The following is a 20,598-nucleotide window of genomic DNA, read 5'->3' on the forward strand; positions in this document are numbered from 1 at the left end:
AAGTTTGAAATATCCAATAAATGTCGTTCCACTTCATGATTGTGTCCCACTTGTTGTTGATTTTTCACAAAAAAATACAGTTTTATATCTTTATGTTTGAAGCCTGAAATGTGGCAAAAGGTCGCAAAGTTCAAGGGGGCCGAATACTTTCGCAAGGCACTGTATATACTGTATTCTATACTATTCTACTGTATCTTAGTCTATGTCGCTCTGACATTGCTCGTCCTCTTTCATCAAGACTGTACTTTCATATTTAACAGTTGGGGTAATTGGTTTTTACATTTAACAGTTGGGTAATTGGTTTTTACATTTAACAGTTGGGTAATTGGTTTTTACAGTGAGTTACGAGACAGCATTGGAATGCAGTGTGCATTGCTGTCATATACCATAGCATGTTAAGAACAACCCAACTTCTAATTGCAGTACATAATAAATGTGGAGCTATGGCTCTCCAAATGTCGTAATGCCTTGGCATTGGCCCAAGTAATACCAATAACATGCTTAGCAGCAGCAGGTTCTCTTCAGTCTTCAGCATTTGTGTTAAATTGTTAAATATCTCCTTTGTGAGGAAGTCATTGATTCCTCTTGCCTGAAGTGGACCTACTAAATAGTCAAGGACCAGCCAAATAATTTTAGTGCCATTCAAAAGCTTCTGACTCAACTAATGGATACAGCGTCTGCAAATCCCGAGCTATAACAGTTATCAGGGCCTGTAGTTATTAAGGATAACCAATCCTTTCTTAACCAGGCTAAATATCATTAGCAAATACCCAACTGTATGCATGAAAATGGGAATAAGACATTCTTCTACTGTATGATGCAACAGTTTGTGTTTCAGCTCCTGCAGAAAAAGGCATTTATCCTACATGACCTACAGCACATGTAAACATCCTTTGATAGTATACAGTAGGTCATGTTTTCTGTGGTCTTAAAAACCCCAGCTGGCTTCACAATATAATTGCATCAAAAGTGTAACTTAACTATACAGTATGTTCAGGAGAGGGTTCAATGAATAACTAAGAAAGAAGCATTAACACAAGTTATCTGTTGCACTATTAATAGTATGTGTTGACAGCTTGACAAGCCCATCGTTCTGTAGGAGCACTCCAAAGAAAAACGACACACTCTGCACTAAAATATATCCACAGACTTTTAAATCAGCATGGTTCTCCAGAGAGAAAAAAACCCAAATGAATATAGCTGCGAGCAGCAATGAACGAGGTTCACAGGATGACAGAAAGGACACAAGATCTGTTGGATATCAAAGAAAGCAGTCTTATCATGTAGGAACTTCCTATATGTGCAATCATTGAAAGCATTACCATGTTTCTCTCAATACCACAATGATGACACAAATGAAGTTAAGTCTAGTGCTGTAGGTTGGTTATCTTTGAATGCAGCAGGTAATCATTCTCAAATTCATTAGGGGCTAATTCATTGAGTCTATAAACTAAATCTGGAGTCAATCTGACTTATGGTTCATGAGAATAAGATTTTTAAAGTATTTTTTGCATTAGCATATGCGCTAACATGCACCTATAGGTACATTGTAGACATATTTCAATGCACCAACAAAAACAAAATCTGGAGTGAATTGAAGTATGGTTCAAGAGGAGAAGATAATTGCAGAGGATTTTGAGCATTAGCGTTACATGTGCAAATAATGAGTTGTTAATAGTTTCCTTTGTTTTTTACGACATCAATACCAAATCAGCGTTTCATCTTAGTGATGTCCAGGATAGTAATGACAAGAGACAAGTTGATAGGCCACTGTGGAGTGGATAAAAACCAGGGTGTCTGTAGTGATGCCTCTAGCACTGAGATGCAGGGCCTTGGACCACTGCACCACTCTGAAGTCAGTATCTCAGTCATCTTTTGGCCAATCTCAAATTAAATCAAGACATGTACCATGGGCCCACATTCCAGATTTGGTGTCATTTGGTCCTATGGTTCATGACAAGGTTTTTAAAGTATTTTTTGCATATTTTAGCATATTAGCGAATGTACTAATATGCATCTACTGGTATAGTGTGGCCATCTTTGAATGCATCAACGTTATTTTCTCAAATCAGACAGTAATGTGATGAGTCTAAACACCAAATTTGGTGTGAATCTGACTTTTATTCAATTACAAAAATATTGTGATTACTTTAAGCATTAATGTTACATAGTCAAAATGAATTGTTAATAGTTTCCTTATTTTTTAAGATACAGTATCAATGCCAAACTTAAATGGTTCATCATGGTAAGGGCTTTGATGACCCTAAACATTTTTAAGTAGATAGACCATTGTGAAGTGGATTTACAAAGTATGTAAATGGACACTTAAAATGGGATTTCCTGATTTATCAATAACTCAGCCATCTCTTAACCAATCCCTCATCTGAGATGTATTATGCGCCTACATACCAAATTATGGTATTTGGATTTATGGTTCATGATAATATATTTTTCTAAGAAAAACAATCCAAGATGGAGAAATCTCCATCCGGATGGAACTCATGTGTCCTTGTGTCCTTGAGGCAAATTCTTTCAGCATGAGGAAAGACACCGAAATACAAAGTTTTAAGTCTAATGGGGGGGGGGGGGGGGTGGATATGATGGATTAAGGACGACTGCTTAAAACAGCACCACATATAGGCCAATTGGTGCCATTCTTTCTGATCAAGTTAATCATGGCCTCTAGTTCGCATGTGTGCCAAATTAGAAATAAAGTTACCAATCTATGCTAGAGTTATTTGTCCATGTCAAGAAACCCTGTGAACCCCTAATGATGTTTAAGTCTGGATATTTTTTTTACTCTTGTTTTTAGCTCACAATTAGCCATCTCCTATCAGACCTTCTTGGCTATGTAACGTAAACTACATGACCAAAAGTATGTGAACACCTGCTCGTCGAACATCTCATTCCAAAATCATAGGCATTAATATGAAGTTGGGCCCCCTTTTGCTGCAAGAACAGCCTCCACTCTTCTGGGATGGCTTTCCACTAGATGTTGGAACATTGCTGTGGGGACTTGCTTCCATTCAGCCACAAGAACATTACTAAGGTTGAGCACTGATGTTGGGCGATTAGGCCTGGATCACAGAGTTCCAATTCATCCCAAAGGTGTTCGATGGGGTTGAGGTCAGGGCTTTGTGCAAGTCAAGTTCTTCCACACCAATCTCAACAAACCATTTCTGTATGGACCTCGCTTTGTGCACGGGGGCATTGTCATGCTAAAACAGGAAAGGGCTTTCCCCAACTGTTGCCACAAAGTTGGAAGCACAGAATCATCTAGAATGTCATTGTATGCTGTAGCGTTAAGATTTCCCTTCACTGGAAATAAGGGGCCTAATATGAACCATGAATAACAGCCCCAGACCATTATTCCTCTTCCAACAAACTTTACAGTGGGCACTACACATTTGGGCAGGTTCTCTTGGCATCCGCCAAACCCAGATTCGTCCGCAAGACTTCCAGAAGGTGACACGTGATTCATCACTCCAGAGAACGCGTTTCCACTGCTCCAGAGTCTAATGGCGGCAAGTCTTACACAAGCAATGAAATGACGTCATGTTATTGTATATAAACTGTTGCTCGTGGTAACGTGGCAGCGCGCTCCGAGAATAAATTCTGTTAACTATTATTGAAATGGCTGGTCTCCGTCTATTTTATGCAAACAAGAATCTTACAAATTCTCATAAAATAGATTAAGGGTTTTCAATTAATGAAAACATATTGGCATAATTAAATTACAGTAACAACGGGTCAGAAAACCAAACCAATATTCAAAGAATAGCTCCCAGAAATGATTCAGGCAACTTGTAAAGACACTGAAGCAAATACCCTGTCTATCTTAATGGGGGGAACCCCTGTGGTTAAAAAAATACACCATGGCCCTAGAGCATTCACGTGGCACAAATGACCCATGCTGACAAACGGTCTTTATCCTCCAACCCAGAGTGATCCCCACTCTACACACACACACACACACACACACACACACACACACACACACACACACACACACACACACACACACACACACACACACACACACACACACCCTGGGGTAGACCACTGCATCTGTCTGTTCCATGTTAAAACCTCTTAGATGTAAAGTCCCCTGGACTGTGTCCTAAGGAGTATATTTACAGTAGTATATTTTCTGAGACTGTGTTACATAGGATGTGAAATCTGAAACCACTTGAAGCTGGAATGTCCCTCATACAATTTACAGTGCCTTGCAAAAGTATTCATCCCCCTTGGCGTTTTTCCTATTTTATTGCATTACAACCTGTAATTTGAATTGATTTTTATTTGGATCTCATGTAGTGGACATACACAAAATATTCCAAAATGGTGAAGTGAAATGAAAAAAAAATAGAAAACTGAAAAGTGGTGCATGCATATGTATTCACCCCCTTTGCTATGAAGCCCCTAAATAAGATCTGGAGCAACAAATTACCTTCAGAAGTCACAAAATTAGTTAAATAAAGTCCACCTGTGTGCAATCTAAGTGTCACATGATCTCAGTATATATACACCTGTTCTGCAAGGCCCCAGAATATGCAACACCACTAAGCAAGGGGCACCACCAAGCAAGCGGCACCATGAAGACCAAGGAGCTCTCCAAACAGGTCAGGGACAAAGTTGTGGAGCAGTACAGATCAGGGTTGAGTTATATGGACATCAAGAAAAACGCTATGTCTGGTGCAAATCCAACACCTCTCAACACCCCGAGAACATCATCCCATCGGCAGGGACTGGGACACTGGTCAGAATTTAAGGAATGATGGATGGCGCTAAATACTGGGAAATTATTTTCCATTAATTTGTTCCTGTTTCAGTGTTGACGCCACCTGGTAACTCACCTTGACGCCACCATTTCCGGTCACAACTTATAGACTTGTTTACGTGCAGCTGTGCAGTTTGTTGTTAACCTTACTTTGCTACCTGCCAACTTTACGGATTTTACTTTTTAATTACCGTTTTATATTTATATTTTTCCCCGCTTGACTTTTTCATTCAAGGACCTCAGGACCTCCACCAGCCGAATCTAAGTGGTAACATTAACATTATGTCTTGTAATTGCAGTCGCTCTACTAATAATATACAGGAGAACGATCGCCTTATGGTGAGGATAGCCATGCTGCAAGCCCAGCTTCAGACGCAATCATTAGGCAAGTGTAATTTAAGTTTAGGAAAGGATGAAGCTGCATCTGTGCATCCAATAAGTACAGATAGTAGTATAAATCCCCTCGCACAGTCCCCGAGCCGGACAATTTTCTCATGGCTTCTGGAAGGAAATGCTGTAGGAATGCTCAACCGGTGTCGCTCATTTAGTCGACAGAAACATTCAACCGGTTCTCCCCATTAAGCAACGGGTTGGAGTCAGAGAACAAGCCTTCTCTGGTCTTTCCTCTTCCCGTTACGGGGTCTGAGATGTCGAAGCCTCCCACCATTAGCTCTGTCAAATTGAAAACCCTAGTCATTGCCGACTCAATTACCCGTAGTATTAGCGATCATACACTGTTTACCAGGGGGCAGGGCTACCAACGTTAAGGCTAATCTGAAGATGGTGCTGGCTAAGGCTAAAACTGGCGAGTGTAGAGAGTATAGGGATATTGTTATCCACGTCGGCACCAACGATGTTAGGATGAAACAGTCAGAGGTCACCAAGTGCAACATAGCTTTAGCGTGTAAATCAGCTAGAAAGATATGTCGGCATCAAGTAATTGTCTCTGGGCCCCTCCCAGTTAGGGGGAGTGATGAGCTCTATAGCAGTCTCACAACTCAATCGATGGTTGAAAACAGTTTTCTGCCCATCCCAAAAGATAGCATTTTTAGATAATTGGCCATCTTTCTGGGACTCACCCACAAACAGGACCAAGCCTGGCCTGCTGAGGAGTGACGGACTCCATCCTAGCTGGAGGGGTGCTCTCATCTTATTTACAAACATAGACAGGGCTCTAACTAAAGCAAGGGCTGATTTCAAGGTTTTACTGCTAACCTACAAAGCATTACATGGGCTTGCTCCTACCTATCTCTCTGATTTGGTCCTGCCGTACATACCTACACGTACGCTACGGTCACAAGACGCAGGCCTCCTAATTGTCCCTAGAATTTCTAAGCAAACAGCTGGAGGCAGGGCTTTCTCCTATAGAGCTCCATTTTTATGGAACGGTCTGCCTACCCATGTCAGAGACGCAAACTCGGTCTCAACCTTTAAGTCTTTACTGAAGACTTATCTCTTCGGTGGGTCATATGATTGAGTGTAGTCTGGCCCAGGAGTGGGAAGGTGAACGGAAAGGCTCTGGAGCAACGAACCGCCCTTGCTGTCTCTGCCTGGCCGGTTCCCCTCTTTCCACTGGGATTCTCTGCCTCTAACCCTATTACAGGGGCTGAGTCACTGGCTTGCTGGGGCTCTCTCATTCCGTCCCTGGAGGGGGTGCGTCACCTGAGTGGGTTGATTCACTGTTGTGGTCATCCTGTCTGGGTTGGCGCCCCCCCCCCCCCTTGGGTTGTGCCGTGGCGGAGATCTTTGTGGGCTATACTCAGCCTTGTCTCAGGATGGTAAGTTGGTGGTTGAAGATATCCCTCTAGTGGTGTGGGGGCTGTGCTTTGGCAAAGTGGGTGGGGTTATATCCTTCCTGTTTGGCCCTGTCCGGGGGTGTCCTCGGATGGGGCCACAGTGTCTCCTGACCCCTCCTGTCTCAGCCTCCAGTATTTATGCTGCAGTAGTTTATGTGTCGGGGGGCTGGGGTCAGTTTGTTATATCTGGAGTACTTCTCCTGTCCTATTCGGTGTCCTGTGTGAATCTAAGTGTGCGTTCTCTAATTCTCTCCTTCTCTCTTTCTTTCTCTCTCTCGGAGGACCTGAGCCCTAGGACCATGCCCCAGGACTACCTGACATGATGACTCCTTGCTGTCCCCAGTCCACCTGGCCATGCTGCTGTTCCAGTTTCAACTGACCTGAGCCCTAGGACCATGCCCCAGGACTACCTGACATGATGACTCCTTGCTGTCCCCAGTCTACCTGACATGCTGCTGCTCCAGTTTCAACTTCCACCTGACTGTGCTGCTGCTCTAGTTTCAACTGTTCTGCCTTATTATTATTCGACCATGCTGGTCATTTATGAACATTGAACATCTTGACCATGTTCTGTTATAATCTCCACCCGGCACAGCCAGAAGAGGACTGGCCACCCCACATAGCCTGGTTCCTCTCTAGGTTTCTTCCTAGGTATTGGCCTTTCTAGGGAGTTTTTCCTAGCCACCGTGCTTCTCCACCTGCATTGCTTGCTGTTTGGGGTTTTAGGCTGGGTTTCTGTACAGCACTTTGAGATATCAGCTGATGTACGAAGGGCTATATAAATAAATTTGATTTGATTTGATTTGATTTAACTCCCGTAGCTCCACAATGAGATCGGGTGCAGGCCAGGCAGCAGGCTGTTAGCCTGCCAGCTTAGTGGAGTCTGCCATTAGCACAGTCAGTGTAGTCAGGTCAGATATCCACATTGAGATCTTGTCTGTGCCTCGATCTAGGTTGGGCAAAACTAAACATGGCGGTGTTCGCCTTAGCAATCTCACTGGAATGAAGACCTTCTCCATTCCTGTCATTATTGAAAGAGATTGTAATATCTCACATCTCAAAATAGGGCTACTTAATGTTAGATCCCTCACTACTAAGGCAGTTCTAGTCAATTAACTAATCACTGATCATAATCTTGATGTGATTGGCCTGACTGAAACATGGCTTAAGCCTGATGAATTTACTGTGTTAAATGAGGCCTCTCCTCCTGGTTACACTAGTGACCATATCCCCCGCGCAACCTGCAAAGGCAAAGGTGTTGCTAACATTTACGATAGCAAATTTCAATTTACACAAAAAAACAAGTGTGTTTTCGTCTTTTGAACTTCTAGTCATGAAATCTATGCAGCCTACACTTTTTATAGCTACTGTTTACAGTACAGGTCTCCTGGGCCGTATACAGCGTTCCTCACTGAGTTTCCTGAATTCGGCAGTCCTACTCTGGACCTTGTTTTGTCCTGTGGAATAAATGTTGTGGATCTTAATGTTTTTCCTCATAATCCTGGACTATCGGACCACCATTTTATTACATTTGCAATCGCAACAACTAATCTGCTCAGACCCCAACCAAGGGTCATCAAAAGTCGTGCTATAAATTCTCAGACAACCCAAAGATTCCTTCCAGACTCCCTCCACCTACCCAAGGATGTCAGAGGACAAATATCAGGTAACCACCTAAGTGAGGAACTCAATTTAACCTTGCGTAATACCCTAGATGTAATCACACCCCTAAAAACAAAAAACATTTGTCATAAGAAACTAGCTCCCTGGTGTACAGAAAATACTTGAGCCCTGAAACAAGCTTCCAGAAAATTGAAACGGAAATGGAGCTACACCAAACTGGAAGTCTTCCGACTAGCTTGGAAAGAGAGTACAGTGCAGTATCGAAGAGCCCTCACCGCTGCTCGGTCATCCTATTTTTCCAACTTAATTGAGGAAAATTAGAACAATCCAAAATACATTTTTGATACTGTTGCAAAGCGAACTAAAAAGCAACATTCCCCAAGAGAGGATGGCTTTCACTTCAGCAGTGATAAATTCATGAACTTCTTTGACGAAAAGATTATGATTATGAACATTATGATCAAATTACGGACTCCTCTTTAAATATGCATATTTTTCCAAAGCTCAGTTGTCCTGAATCTGCACAACACTGCCAGGACCTAGGATCAAGAGAGACACTACAGTTTTTTAATACTATATCTCTTGACACATTGATGAAAATAGTTATGTCCTCTAAACCTTCAAGTTGCATACTGGACCCTATTCCAACTAAACTACTGAAAGAGCTGCTTCCTGTGCTTGGCTCTCATATGTTGAAATGAATCCACCTATCCACCCTATCCACCGGATGTGTACCAAATTCACTACAAGTGGCAGTAATAAAGCCTCTCTTGAAATGCCAAACCTTGACCCAGAAAATATAAAAAATCGGCCTATATCGAATCTCCCATTCCTCTCAAATGTGGGCGGGGAAAAATGTTGCGCAGCAACTTCCTGCCTTCCTGAAGACAAACAATGTATACAAAACACTTCAGTCTGGTTTTAGACCCCATCATAGCACTGAGACTGCACTTGTGAAGGTGGTAAATTGTCATTTTAATCCATAGAGACGTGAAGGAGAAGCTCGTCGGATGTTGATCTCATCTCGGCTGGGTCCTCATTTGGGACCAAAGTTCCTTGTTGTTAAGAGACTCTTTCTGATGTTGCAGACGCTAACAAGGCAGAGTAGGATAGTCCTGGAGTGCGAGACACACAAATTCAAAAAGGCCAAAACATGCATGCTCACGCACACACGCCAACACCTCTATACATACCTTTTAATGGCATCAGACCGAGACTCTGCATCTGTCCTCATGCTCCTAGACCTTAGTGCTATTTTTGATACCATCGATTACCACATTCTTTTGGAGAGATTGGAAATCCAAATTGGTCTACACTGACAAGTTCTGGCCTGGTTCAGATCTTACCAGTCGGAAAGATATCAGTTTGACTCTGTAGATGGTTTGTCCTCTGACAAATCAACTGTAAATTTCAGTGTTCCTCAAGGCTCCGTTTTAGGACCACTATTGTTTTCACTATATATTTTACCTCTAGGTGATGTCATTCAGAAACATAACGTTAACATTCATTGCTATGCGTACGACACACAGCGGTACATTTTGATGAAACACGGTGAAGCTCCAAAAGTGCCCTCCCTGGAAGCCTGTGTTTCAGACATAAGGAAGTGGATGGCGGCAACTTTTCTACTTTTAAACTTGGACAAAACAGAGATGCTAGTTCTAGGTCCCAAGAAACAAAGAGATCTTCTGTTGAATCTGACAATTAATCTTGATGGTTGTACAGTCATCTAAAAAAAACTGTGAAGGACCTCGGCATTACTCTGGACCCTGATCTCTTTTTTGACAAACATATCAAGACTGTTTCATGGACAGCTTTTATCCATCTACATAATATTGCAAAAATCTAAAACTTTCTGTCCAAAAATGTATCCATGCTTTTGTCACTTCTAGATTAGGTTACTGCAATGCTCTACTTTCCGGCTACCCGGATAAAGCACTAAATAAACTTCAGTTAGTGCTAAACACTGCTACTAGAATCCTGACTAGAACCCAAAAATTTGGTCATATTACTCCAGTGCTAGCCTCTCTACACTGGCTTCCTGTTAAGGCTAGGGCTGATTTCAAGGTTTTACTGCTAACCTACAAAGCATTACATGGGCTTGCTCCTGCCTATCTTTCCGATTTGGTCCTGCCATACATACCTACAAGTACGCTACGGTCACAAGACGCAGGCACCTTACTGTCCCTCGAATTTCTAAGCAAACAGCTGGAGGCAGGGCTTTTGCCTAAAGAGCTCAATTTCTATGGAATGGTCTGCCTGTCTATGTGAGAGACAGAGACTCGGTCTCGACCTTTAAGTCCATTGAAGACTCATCTTTTCAGTAGGTCCTATGATTGAGTGTAGTCTGGCCCAGGAGGGAAGGGGAACGGAAAGGCACTGGAGCAACGAACTGCCCTTGCTGTCTCTGCCTGGCCGGTTCCCCTCTCTCCACTGGGATTCTCTGCCTCTAACCCTAAACAAGGGCTGAGTCACTGGCTTACTGGTCCTCTTACATGCCGTCCCTGGGAGGGGTGCATCACTTGAGTGGGTTGAATCACTGACGTGATCTTCCTGTCCGGGTTGGCACCTGTCCAGGTGCTGCTGCTCCAGTTTCAATTGTTCTGCCTGCGGCTATGGAACCATTGCCTGTTCACCGAACGTGCTACCTTGTCCCAGACCTGCTGTTTTAAACTCTCTACAGAGAGCAGGTGCAGTAAAGATACTCTGAATGATTGGCTATGAAAAGCTATCTGACATCTACTCCTGAGGTGCTGACCTGTTGCACCCTCTACAACCACTGTGAACATTATTATCAGACCCTTCTAGTCATCTATGAACATTTGAACATATTGGCCATGTTCTGTTATAATCTCCAACCAGCACAGCCAGAAGAGGACTGGCCACCCATCATAGCCTGGTTCCTCTCTAGGTTTCTTCCTAGGTTCCGGCCTTTCTAGGGAGTTTTTCCTAGCCACCGTGCTTCTACACCTGCATTGCTTGCTGTTTGGGGTTTTAGGCTGGGTTTCTGTACAGCACTTTGTGACAGCTGAAAGAATTTCATCCCTTATTAACCTGTTTGAGCCAATCAGTTGTGTTTTGACAAGATAGGAGTGGTATACAGAAGATAGCCCTGTTTGGTAAAAGACCAAGTCCATATTATGTCAAGAACAGCTCAAATAAGCAAAGAGAAATGACAGTCCATCATTACTTTAAGACATTTCAAGAACTTTTAATGTTTACTTCAAGTGCAGTCGCAAATACATCCGTTCACCCACACCGCGTCTCACAAAGACATGCGGTTGAAACCAAAAATCTCCAATTTGGACTCCAGACTAAATGACACATTTCCACCGGAAGCAAGTTTATTTCTTCTTCTTATTGGTGTCCTTTAGTAGTTGTTTCTTTGCAGCAATTTGACCATGAAGGCCTGATTCACACAGACTCCTCTGAACAGTTGATGTTGAGATGTGTCTGTTACTTGAACTCTGTGAAGCATTTATTTGGGCTGCAATGTCTGAGGCTGGTAACTCTGTTGAACTTATCCTCTGCAGCAGAGGTAACTCTGGGTCTTCCATTCCTGTGGCAGTCCTAATGAGAGCCAGTTTCGTCATAGAGCTTGATGGTTTAATGCGACTGCGCTTGAAGAAACTTTAAAAGTTCTTGAAAGTTTCCGTATTGACTGACCTTCATGTCTTAAAGTAATGATGGACTGTTGTTTCGCATTAAGAAGGAAAGAAATTCCACAAATGAACTTTTAAGAAGGCACACCTGTTAATTGAAATGCATTCCAGGTGACTACCTCATGAAGCTGGTTGAGAGAATGCCAAGAGTGTGCAAAACTGTCATCAAGGCAAAGGTGGCTATTTGAAGAATCTCAAATATAAAATATATTTTGATTTGTTTAACACTTTTTTGGTTACTACATGATTCCATATGTGTTATTTCATAGTCTTGATGTCTTCACTATTATTCTACAATGTAGAAAATAGTACAAATAAAGAAAAACCCCTGAGTAGGTGTTCTTAAACCTTTGACCGGTAGTGTATATTAAGTCAATCATATCAACACAAATTAATTTATCTAATGAGCTAACCATAACAGCTGATTTTCTTAATTGAGTAGATTGACCAGGTATAGTCTTTTTCTTTTAAAGTTCAGATTTTACTTTCAATTGAGCTCTTGAATTAGGAGTCTGGACACTACCCATCCCCCAACCTGTTCTTGTTGAACACCACACTTGCTGACATGTTTATCAAAGCTGCACACACATGTACAATTTTACCAATTGTGGCCTCCTCCATGTTTTCCATTTTGTATTCACAAACGGAAGAGGAAGTGGCCCATCAAGAATATGGAACCTCCCCTTCAAGATGCCAATCACCCGCTCTATAACAAAATGTACATGAATATTTCCATAATATTATTTTGGTTCATGAAATATGTCTTGTAACTTTTCCACATAGTTTGGTCTTTCGGCCGACGCGCCGTCCCTGTTCTTCCTATAATATCCTGACTATTCTCCACTCTGTTGTTCTCGGGGCATGTTCAGCAGGATGCAACGTTTTAAAACATTTGTTTTAAAACATCTAGTGTGGCTGCGTTCAGTCGTTATGGTCCGGGCCTTTGGAACTAACCTGGTCTCAGAGTATTTCGTATTACTCTGTAGGTAAATCCGAATCACTCCATTTAGTATGATATGTTACATTTTGTATGGTATGTATTCTTTTGTGGATGTCCAATACCCATTTCATTTGATATGTTACGAAATACAATTGAAATTATATGTAACGAATTTGCAAAACGTACGATATGATACTAATTTGAAAAACGTACTATAAGTTACGAATTTGAAAATGTTATAATATTTTACGAATTCTAGCTAGATGGCTAGGTGGCTAATGTTAGCTAGCTGACTAACGTTAGCTAGACTAAGGGTTAGGATTAGGGGTTAGGGTTAAGGTTAGGGTTAAGTTTAGGAGTAAGGTTAAAGGGTTAAGGTTAGGGTTAGAAGAAGGGTTAACTAACATGCTAAGTAGTTGCAAAGTAGCTAGAAAGTAGTAAGTAGTTGAAAAGTTGCTAAAATGCTAAAGTTGACCCTGATGAGATTCGAGCTCGTAACCTTTTGCGGTATACGTCCACCCATCCACCCCAAACAACCACCCTACTTTCATTTCAACCATCTGTCTCACAAAGCATCCTTCACTCATGCTGCCAAACATACCCTCGTAAAACTGACCATCCTGCCGATCCTCGACTTTGGCGATGTCATTTACAAAATAGCCTCCAACACTCTACTCAACAAATTGGATGCAGTCTATCACAATTACACTGTACCGTAGAACAAGCATATCTTTCTAACACGTAGAAATAAAGAATTCTTAGGAGTCCTTCCTCTTCCTCAAACCTCAAGACAGTAGCATCATCATCATCAGGAACCTGCTTCCAATCGGCTCTGCAATGTTAAAAATCCAACAGGAAGGTGTGGCGACAAAAATTTAAATAAAATGATAATAATAATAATAACTTTAGAAGAAATTAGGAAACTATTTCAGAAAAGTGCAAGGGTGTCAATATATTTGTATGGCACTGTAAATTCACGATATCAGGATGGTCTGACTCCGCTAGTTTGTTGCAACATCAGGCAGACTCGTCTTAGTGAGCTCATGCAGTCCTCTTTTGTCGACACATCACACATCAGAACTGGGTTCAGTCCATATAATCAGTTGTGTTAATGCCATAATTCAAAGTGATAATTATGAATGTTATTGTTTTAGATGTCTGAAGCATTATAACAGATTATAACATGCATATGATAACAGGTGTTATACCATGGTTATTAAGATCAAGTAGGTTTCATGATAGTGCTCTTATGCTGTAGCAATTTCAAGACAGCACCTGGAACACAGTAACAATATGCTGACCTATACCCGTGTTGACAGGTACCTGACAGCAGCACATCGAAGTTGACTGTGGACAACATGACATCCAAACGTCAGCACGCGTTTCAAAGCTGAGCCCTCAGCTGAACTGAGGAACACGCAGGCTGACACCAAGACCTTGTGGAACAACCAGGTCATTCTCATCATCACAACAGGCTGATGCACTGTACTTTCAAAGCTGTCATCACTGTGCTATGGCAGTTAAGGCAAATAACTGTTGTATTGCTCCATTACCAGTAACAGAAGTCCTCACAAGAATCGGAAATCGGGAGTCCTATTTTAGGCTGAGGGGTTAGGTTTAGGGTTAGAATTAAGGTTAGGGGTTAGGGTTCGGGTTAAGGTTAGGGGTTAAAGTTAGGGTTAGGGTTAGGGTAAGTGTTAGTGCTAGTGTTAGGTTGAGGGTTAATATGATTTTGAATGGGAATCAATTGTTGCTCCCTAAAAATCACTCACAAGTATAGTAAGACGTGTGTGTGTGTGTGTGTGTGTGTGTGTGTGTGTGTGTGTGTGTGTGTGTGTGTGTGTGTGTGTGTGTGTGTGTGTGTGTGTGTGTGTGTGTGTGTGTGTGTGTGTGTGTGTGTGTGTGTGTGTGGAGAGGGAAAGGGATAAAAATGTTTATTCCTGCCATTAGTTGGAAACACTCTTCTGTTATAATGTGTGTCTGTCTGCTGTCTCCCTCTGCTCAGCTGATGAGCTCAACTCAAAACACCCAAAGGGCTCACAAAATTCCACCTTCCTCAATCTGCCATCAAAATGCTCTTATTGGGCTTCATTTGGTATGCAAATGAACACTTTCTCATTTAGTCTTTCTGTGGTTCTGACAATTTGACAAGCCCAAGCCCCAACTCTCTCTCTCTGTTTCTCTCTGTTTTTCTCCCTTTTTCTCTTTCTCTCTTTTTCTCTGTTTCTCTCTCGCTCTGTTTCTCTCTGTTTCTCTCTCTCTATCTCTCTTGCGCGCACACACACACAAACACAGGAGCTTCCTAAAGGTAGGAATCAAAGTAAACCAAGTGCTTTTGATTTAATCTTTATCCCTGGTATGTTTTCTTTTGTTTCAGTATTGTAATGCCGTAGATAAAAAATGTATATGGTAATGAGTGATGATAGTCCGGTACAATAAATATTTTAAGTGACAATAAACATTTTCACATCCTGTCAAGCAAGGAACCCGCTAACAGGGCGTCTTGAGGGTATTCAGTGATGTTCCCATTAGGTCCCTTAAAGGGTAAACCCACCCAAACCCACCCAAAACCACTCATTCTTAATAATTTACAGAATTAAATAACACTAATATGTGAGAACAATATTTTTTGTGAACAAATGTTTCATTTTGTCTTATAATAAGGTTGGTGGCAACATGTGAACATTGTTGTGGAAATCTGTTGCAACTCAAGTCGACTACAAAACAGTATCGGTGCATGGTAAAAAAAAGAAGCTAGCTTGGGTGCGTGAAACAAAAAATACTGAGTCACCCTTCTTGTAGACTAGTTGAACGCCAAAGCCATCCTCCTCTCTTTCATGTTGGCAAAACGGTCTAAGGTTCTGTCATACAGTACACTTTTAGTTTTTAGCTAAAATGCTTCCTACTAGCCTAGGTTCCTTACATGGGAAACAATGAACCAGCTAAATTAGCTAGCTAGTTAACCTGAACCTACTAGGCAACATATTGAACTTCAATCGTCTCAGGCCAGTGGCACAACATGTTAATTTATGGTTAGATCAGACTCGCCGTCATAATCATTGCCCTGTACAGATAATTAAGTACAAATCCCCATCTCCATCAATGGTTTAGGAAAGGGCCAATTTAGCAAGCTAGCTACTGCAGGACAACAGCACAAGCTGACCAGAAACAGAAAATCATGTTTGTCTAAGGAAATTATTTGATTGGTATGCAGCCAAATCCAACCTGGTCTCGTTTGGGGGGTGTTTTGCTGCACCAGGACAACCCACAGCTCAGCTCAATGCAGATTGGCTAAATATTATTATTTATTTATCAAAGGAGGCCAAATTCTTGCTGGCGTCAATCAATCTAATTATACGGCGGCTATACGGCGGCAACATGTTTTTTGGTCAAGACAGTATCAGATATGTGGTCTACACTTACTGAGACAGAGGGGCCCTGTTGCCCTTGCTCTGATGATTTCTCCGGTGAGATTCAGCCATACGCGAATTGACTGAAAACTTCCTTGGGACGTTGTGTCATGGTCCCGTGAAGGTTTTAGTCACTTGAGGTTTCCATGTGTCCCAAACCATTATAAGTAAAGTAATTAAATGGTATGGAGGTTTTAAAGTAAGTGGTACACTGTTCAGCTGAAATAGTGTCAAAATCTTTCATCCATTTGACATGATGATTACTGACTTTTCATTATGACCCTTCCTGGGATTTGAATTCACAATCTCTGGATCTGGGGTATGCTGATCATTCTGCGGCACCACAAGTTCTGTAGAATTTATTAAGTCCCCTACACATTCATTATCTATAATGCATCTCTGCATTTAGCAAAAGAGTGCCATCTGCGCTGCTATTTTAGTTATGAGTTAATCTGACTATTCTCTCATTGATTTCATTGACTTATTTCAGCAATTTGAGTTTGGGTTTTCAGTATAGTTGTCTAATGTAGGTGAGGCATATTATTCTGTTTTAATGTTACTCCTGAATCACTACAAGATATATAATCATTTTTCTTCTGTGTATTTTTAACAGAGCTGAGATTTACTTTGAAGTGTAAAGGGTAGGAATAGTCCTACAGGTGAAACCCGGGAACTAGACTAAACCTCCAGTGGACCATGACACCATGAGTAAAGCAGTATGTTTACATACAGCGTTACTAATCTCATATGTATATGCTGCATTTCATTCTACTGTATTTCAGTCAATGCCACTCCGACATGGCTCGTCCTAATACTTACTTTAGATTTGTGTGTAGTGTTGTGAATTGTTAGATATTACTGCATTGTTGGCGCTAAGAACACCAACATTTCGCTACACCCGCAATAACATCTGCTAAATATGTGTATGTGACCAATAACATTTGATTTGATTTGACACAACGTCCTGATGACTTCAAGCGAACATTTCGTGAGGTCCCAAGGATGTCCTTAAGACTCATTATTGTTTGCAGGAGATTACATTAGTAGATGCAGCAATACTGACCTCCAGCGTGTTGGAATAAAGGTGTGCCTAAATCACATTGACATTCAGGGCGCATCTCACATCTCTGAAATATTCGTGTGTTCGCAAATGTACTTTTCTCCCTAATTTAATAATTACATATTTTTAAAAAAATCCAGTGTATCCAGCGTGGTTGACATTCAACGTGTGTCATCAACACATCATATGATCAAAGCCTAATGACAGACAGCGTATTTCACTATAGTCGTCATTCACAAAATAGCCTATTGAACTGATATAACAAATAAAATAAATAAAAGCATCGCATACTGTAATTCAATGAGATTCCAGAAAATAATGCACTCTGTCGGGGGCGGGGCAGAAATCAGTTAGTTGTATGTGAGCAACACATGAGCGCTGACTGAGACAGCTTTCTGATGTAGAGCTCAGCACGAGCGCTGAGAGAGAGCCAGCAGCAGCCGATATAGAAGGATTGCCTGTCATGCTATAACAGTATGCATGTACAAGGCAAGGTGGCATGATCGTTTAGTCAATTAACCAGATATATATTGGGTAATGATTTGCCGTCTAATCCACTAGACATGCATTCCGTCAACATTGTGCTCATTTTCATTTTGGCAATGAATGGACTCGACATGCATAAAGTGAATGTCTTTCCCTGAACCAACCATTCTGGAATAAAAATACATGGACGGGATGGATTCGTTTAACTCAAGCGGAGTTGACACGTTCCCCGTTGTCAACTTAAATTCCTCATCAGAAAGTCCATATTCTTCGGCTACAATAGCGAGTCTTGCAGCACTTGTAAGTTTTCTTATTTTGTTTACAGTGGTCGGGAACGTTCTGGTTGTAATTGCGGTGTTAACAAGCCGGGCAATGAAAGCTCCCCAGAATCTGTTTTTGGTTTCGTTAGCCACCGCAGACATTCTGGTTGCCACTTTGGTGATGCCATTTTCTCTGGCAAACGAACTTATGGGCTACTGGTATTTCGGCAGAGTTTGGTGTGGAATTTACCTCGCTTTAGATGTCTTATTTTGCACTTCGTCCATCGTCCATCTGTGCGCAATCAGTTTGGACCGCTACTGGTCCGTTACGCAAGCTGTTGAATATAATCTCAAACGGACTCCTAAACGAGTGAAGTGTATTATCGTCATTGTATGGCTTATATCTGCCATGATATCTTCTCCTCCGTTAATATCAATAGACAAAAACAATGATAACTCTCAGTACCCAGGGTGTGAGCTGAACAATGACACTTGGTACATCCTCTCCTCTAGCATTGCGTCATTCTTTGCGCCTTGCCTAATCATGATATTAGTGTATATTAGAATATACCAAGTGGCCAAGACCAGGACCAGGGGCATGTCGGAGAAAAAACACGGTCCAGGTGAACATACAATGACTGAGAATGGGCTAAGCAAAGCTGCCTTGTGCAAAATCAACGGGGACAGAGAGACCGGGCACTGCCAGTGCCCACCCACGCCCAGCATGATGACCACAGAGGTTCATGATGAGGGGGACCTGGAGGAGAGCTCCTCCTCAGAGGACAAAGGTCACACCAAACCTCAGGACCTGAACCATAAGAGGGTCAAGCGGGCCAGCCGGAAGAACAGTGCCATCTCCAAACACTCCAGCCGGATCTCTAGAGCCAGCAACAAATCCATGGACCTGTTCGCCTCCAGGAGGAAGAGGAGGAGGAGCTCTGTGTCCATGAAAAAGGTCTCCCAGGCCAGGGAGAAGAGGTTCACCTTTGTGCTGGCTGTAGTCATGGGGGTATTTGTGGTGTGCTGGTTCCCATTCTTCTTCAGCTACTGCCTGCACGGAGTGTGCGGGGACCCCTGTAAGATCCCCGATCCCCTCTTTAAATTCTTCTTCTGGATTGGTTACTGCAACAGCTCACTCAACCCCGCCATCTACACCATCTTCAACCAGGATTTCCGACGCGCCTTTCAGAAAATCCTTTGCAAGTCGTGGAAAAAATCCTTCTAGATATATGTGATAATGGGAGGGACAAGCCAGGACTAAATATGCCCTGAGATGACCATGACAATCTCAATATGGACATATGAAATCTACCATGGAATATTCATATGAAAGAAGACTTTTTTGTATTCAACCATATGAACAATGCAACGTGCACACTGTACTTACAGTGGTCATACACATTGTCATGCTGTAACTCAATTGAGAGAGCATCATTCTGAACTACGCCTTCATATTCCCTCACAGGCAACTCTTGTGCTCTCATTACCCAACATATTTATGTTACTGGCCTGCATATTTTCCATTCACGTTCAGTGTGTGCATAGTGGTTCCCAGAACAAGATGTTCTGAAGTGTATCGCAAGGCTTTAACTCAATGTCACATTAGATATCTGGTACTCCTGAGTCCTATACAACCAAAGTAACACAATTTCCAGGCTAATCATGCTAATGCGAAAACACAGGGGTACTAGCCGGGCGCATCAGCAGTCTAATCCACTATGTTGACTTGTCATGGGTAATGATTTCCAAGTGGACCCTAGGGATTACAGACAAATGGTTGAGGTGTTGAGGGCTGAGTATATGTTTTTAAAACGTGGGCTACGGTTGTTCCTTTTATTTATAATCGTAAGAAAGATCTGTATTTTTCACCCTGGATGCTGATGAATATATACCTAAGAATAAAACATAAAGTATTTATTTGAAGTACCTCTCTTGTGGACTGTTTCTGTTCAATTATTTTGCATATTTCACATTTTGTTTTGCAAGTGGTGCTTTTTCTTATGCTTAAAGTAGTGGGCTATCATGCAAAATAAACGCTGAAGAAATCTTATCTGAGCTCTATTGTGATGTTGGACTTCTGTCATATGTATATACACACTGGAGCACTCTGACAATGATGCACATGTGTTTTGACATGCTTGAGTGATTGAGAGATATTGGGGTTGCCAAGTGTTGTCTTATGCAAGGGATTCTGAGATAGTGTGCTCTGCCAGCATCAATCACTGTCTAACGTGCACTCTCTAAGATGTCTGGCAACCCATTTGTCCCTCAGATGGTATACAAATAAGCTTTTTATGTTTAGACACTATAAACATGTTAACAGAACAGCTCCAGGACAACAATGCATTTACGTAATCCTTTCTATTCATAGACATTCGCTTGCACTGTCAAACAATTTAAAATGCAGGTCAAATATAATTAGGGAATGCTAAAGGGAGATGGTTAAAATGTCGCTGCAACAGCTTCCTGAAAAAAAAAAATCTGTAATTAGCTGCCTAAATCATTATTTAGGGTAAAAACAATTCCTTTTTGGCAATCCTAATCAAGACTCTATTATCACACTATTGATATCATGTCTCATATC

The 20,598-nt window shown here is 41.7% G+C and overlaps 1 protein-coding gene across 1 annotated transcript; it reads left to right on the top strand.

The window, feature by feature from the left end:
• Positions 1 to 17,657: 17,657 nt before the first annotated feature.
• Positions 17,658 to 20,056, top strand: LOC109896462 (alpha-2 adrenergic receptor-like). The gene has a single exon (XM_020490725.2). The coding sequence runs from the start codon at positions 17,938 to 17,940 to the stop codon at positions 19,237 to 19,239; it is 1,302 nt and encodes a 433-aa protein (XP_020346314.1). The 5' UTR covers positions 17,658 to 17,937; the 3' UTR covers positions 19,240 to 20,056.
• The last annotated feature ends 542 nt before the right edge of the window (positions 20,057 to 20,598 follow it).

The sequence above is a fragment of the Oncorhynchus kisutch genome, linkage group LG9 (genome assembly GCF_002021735.2).
Source record: "Oncorhynchus kisutch isolate 150728-3 linkage group LG9, Okis_V2, whole genome shotgun sequence".
NCBI lineage: Eukaryota > Metazoa > Chordata > Actinopteri > Salmoniformes > Salmonidae > Oncorhynchus > Oncorhynchus kisutch.

Coding starts and splice junctions, on each gene's coding strand:
- LOC109896462 (XM_020490725.2), top strand. CDS start 17,938: ATGGACGGGATGGATTCGTTTAACTCAAGCGGAGTTGACACGTTCCCC.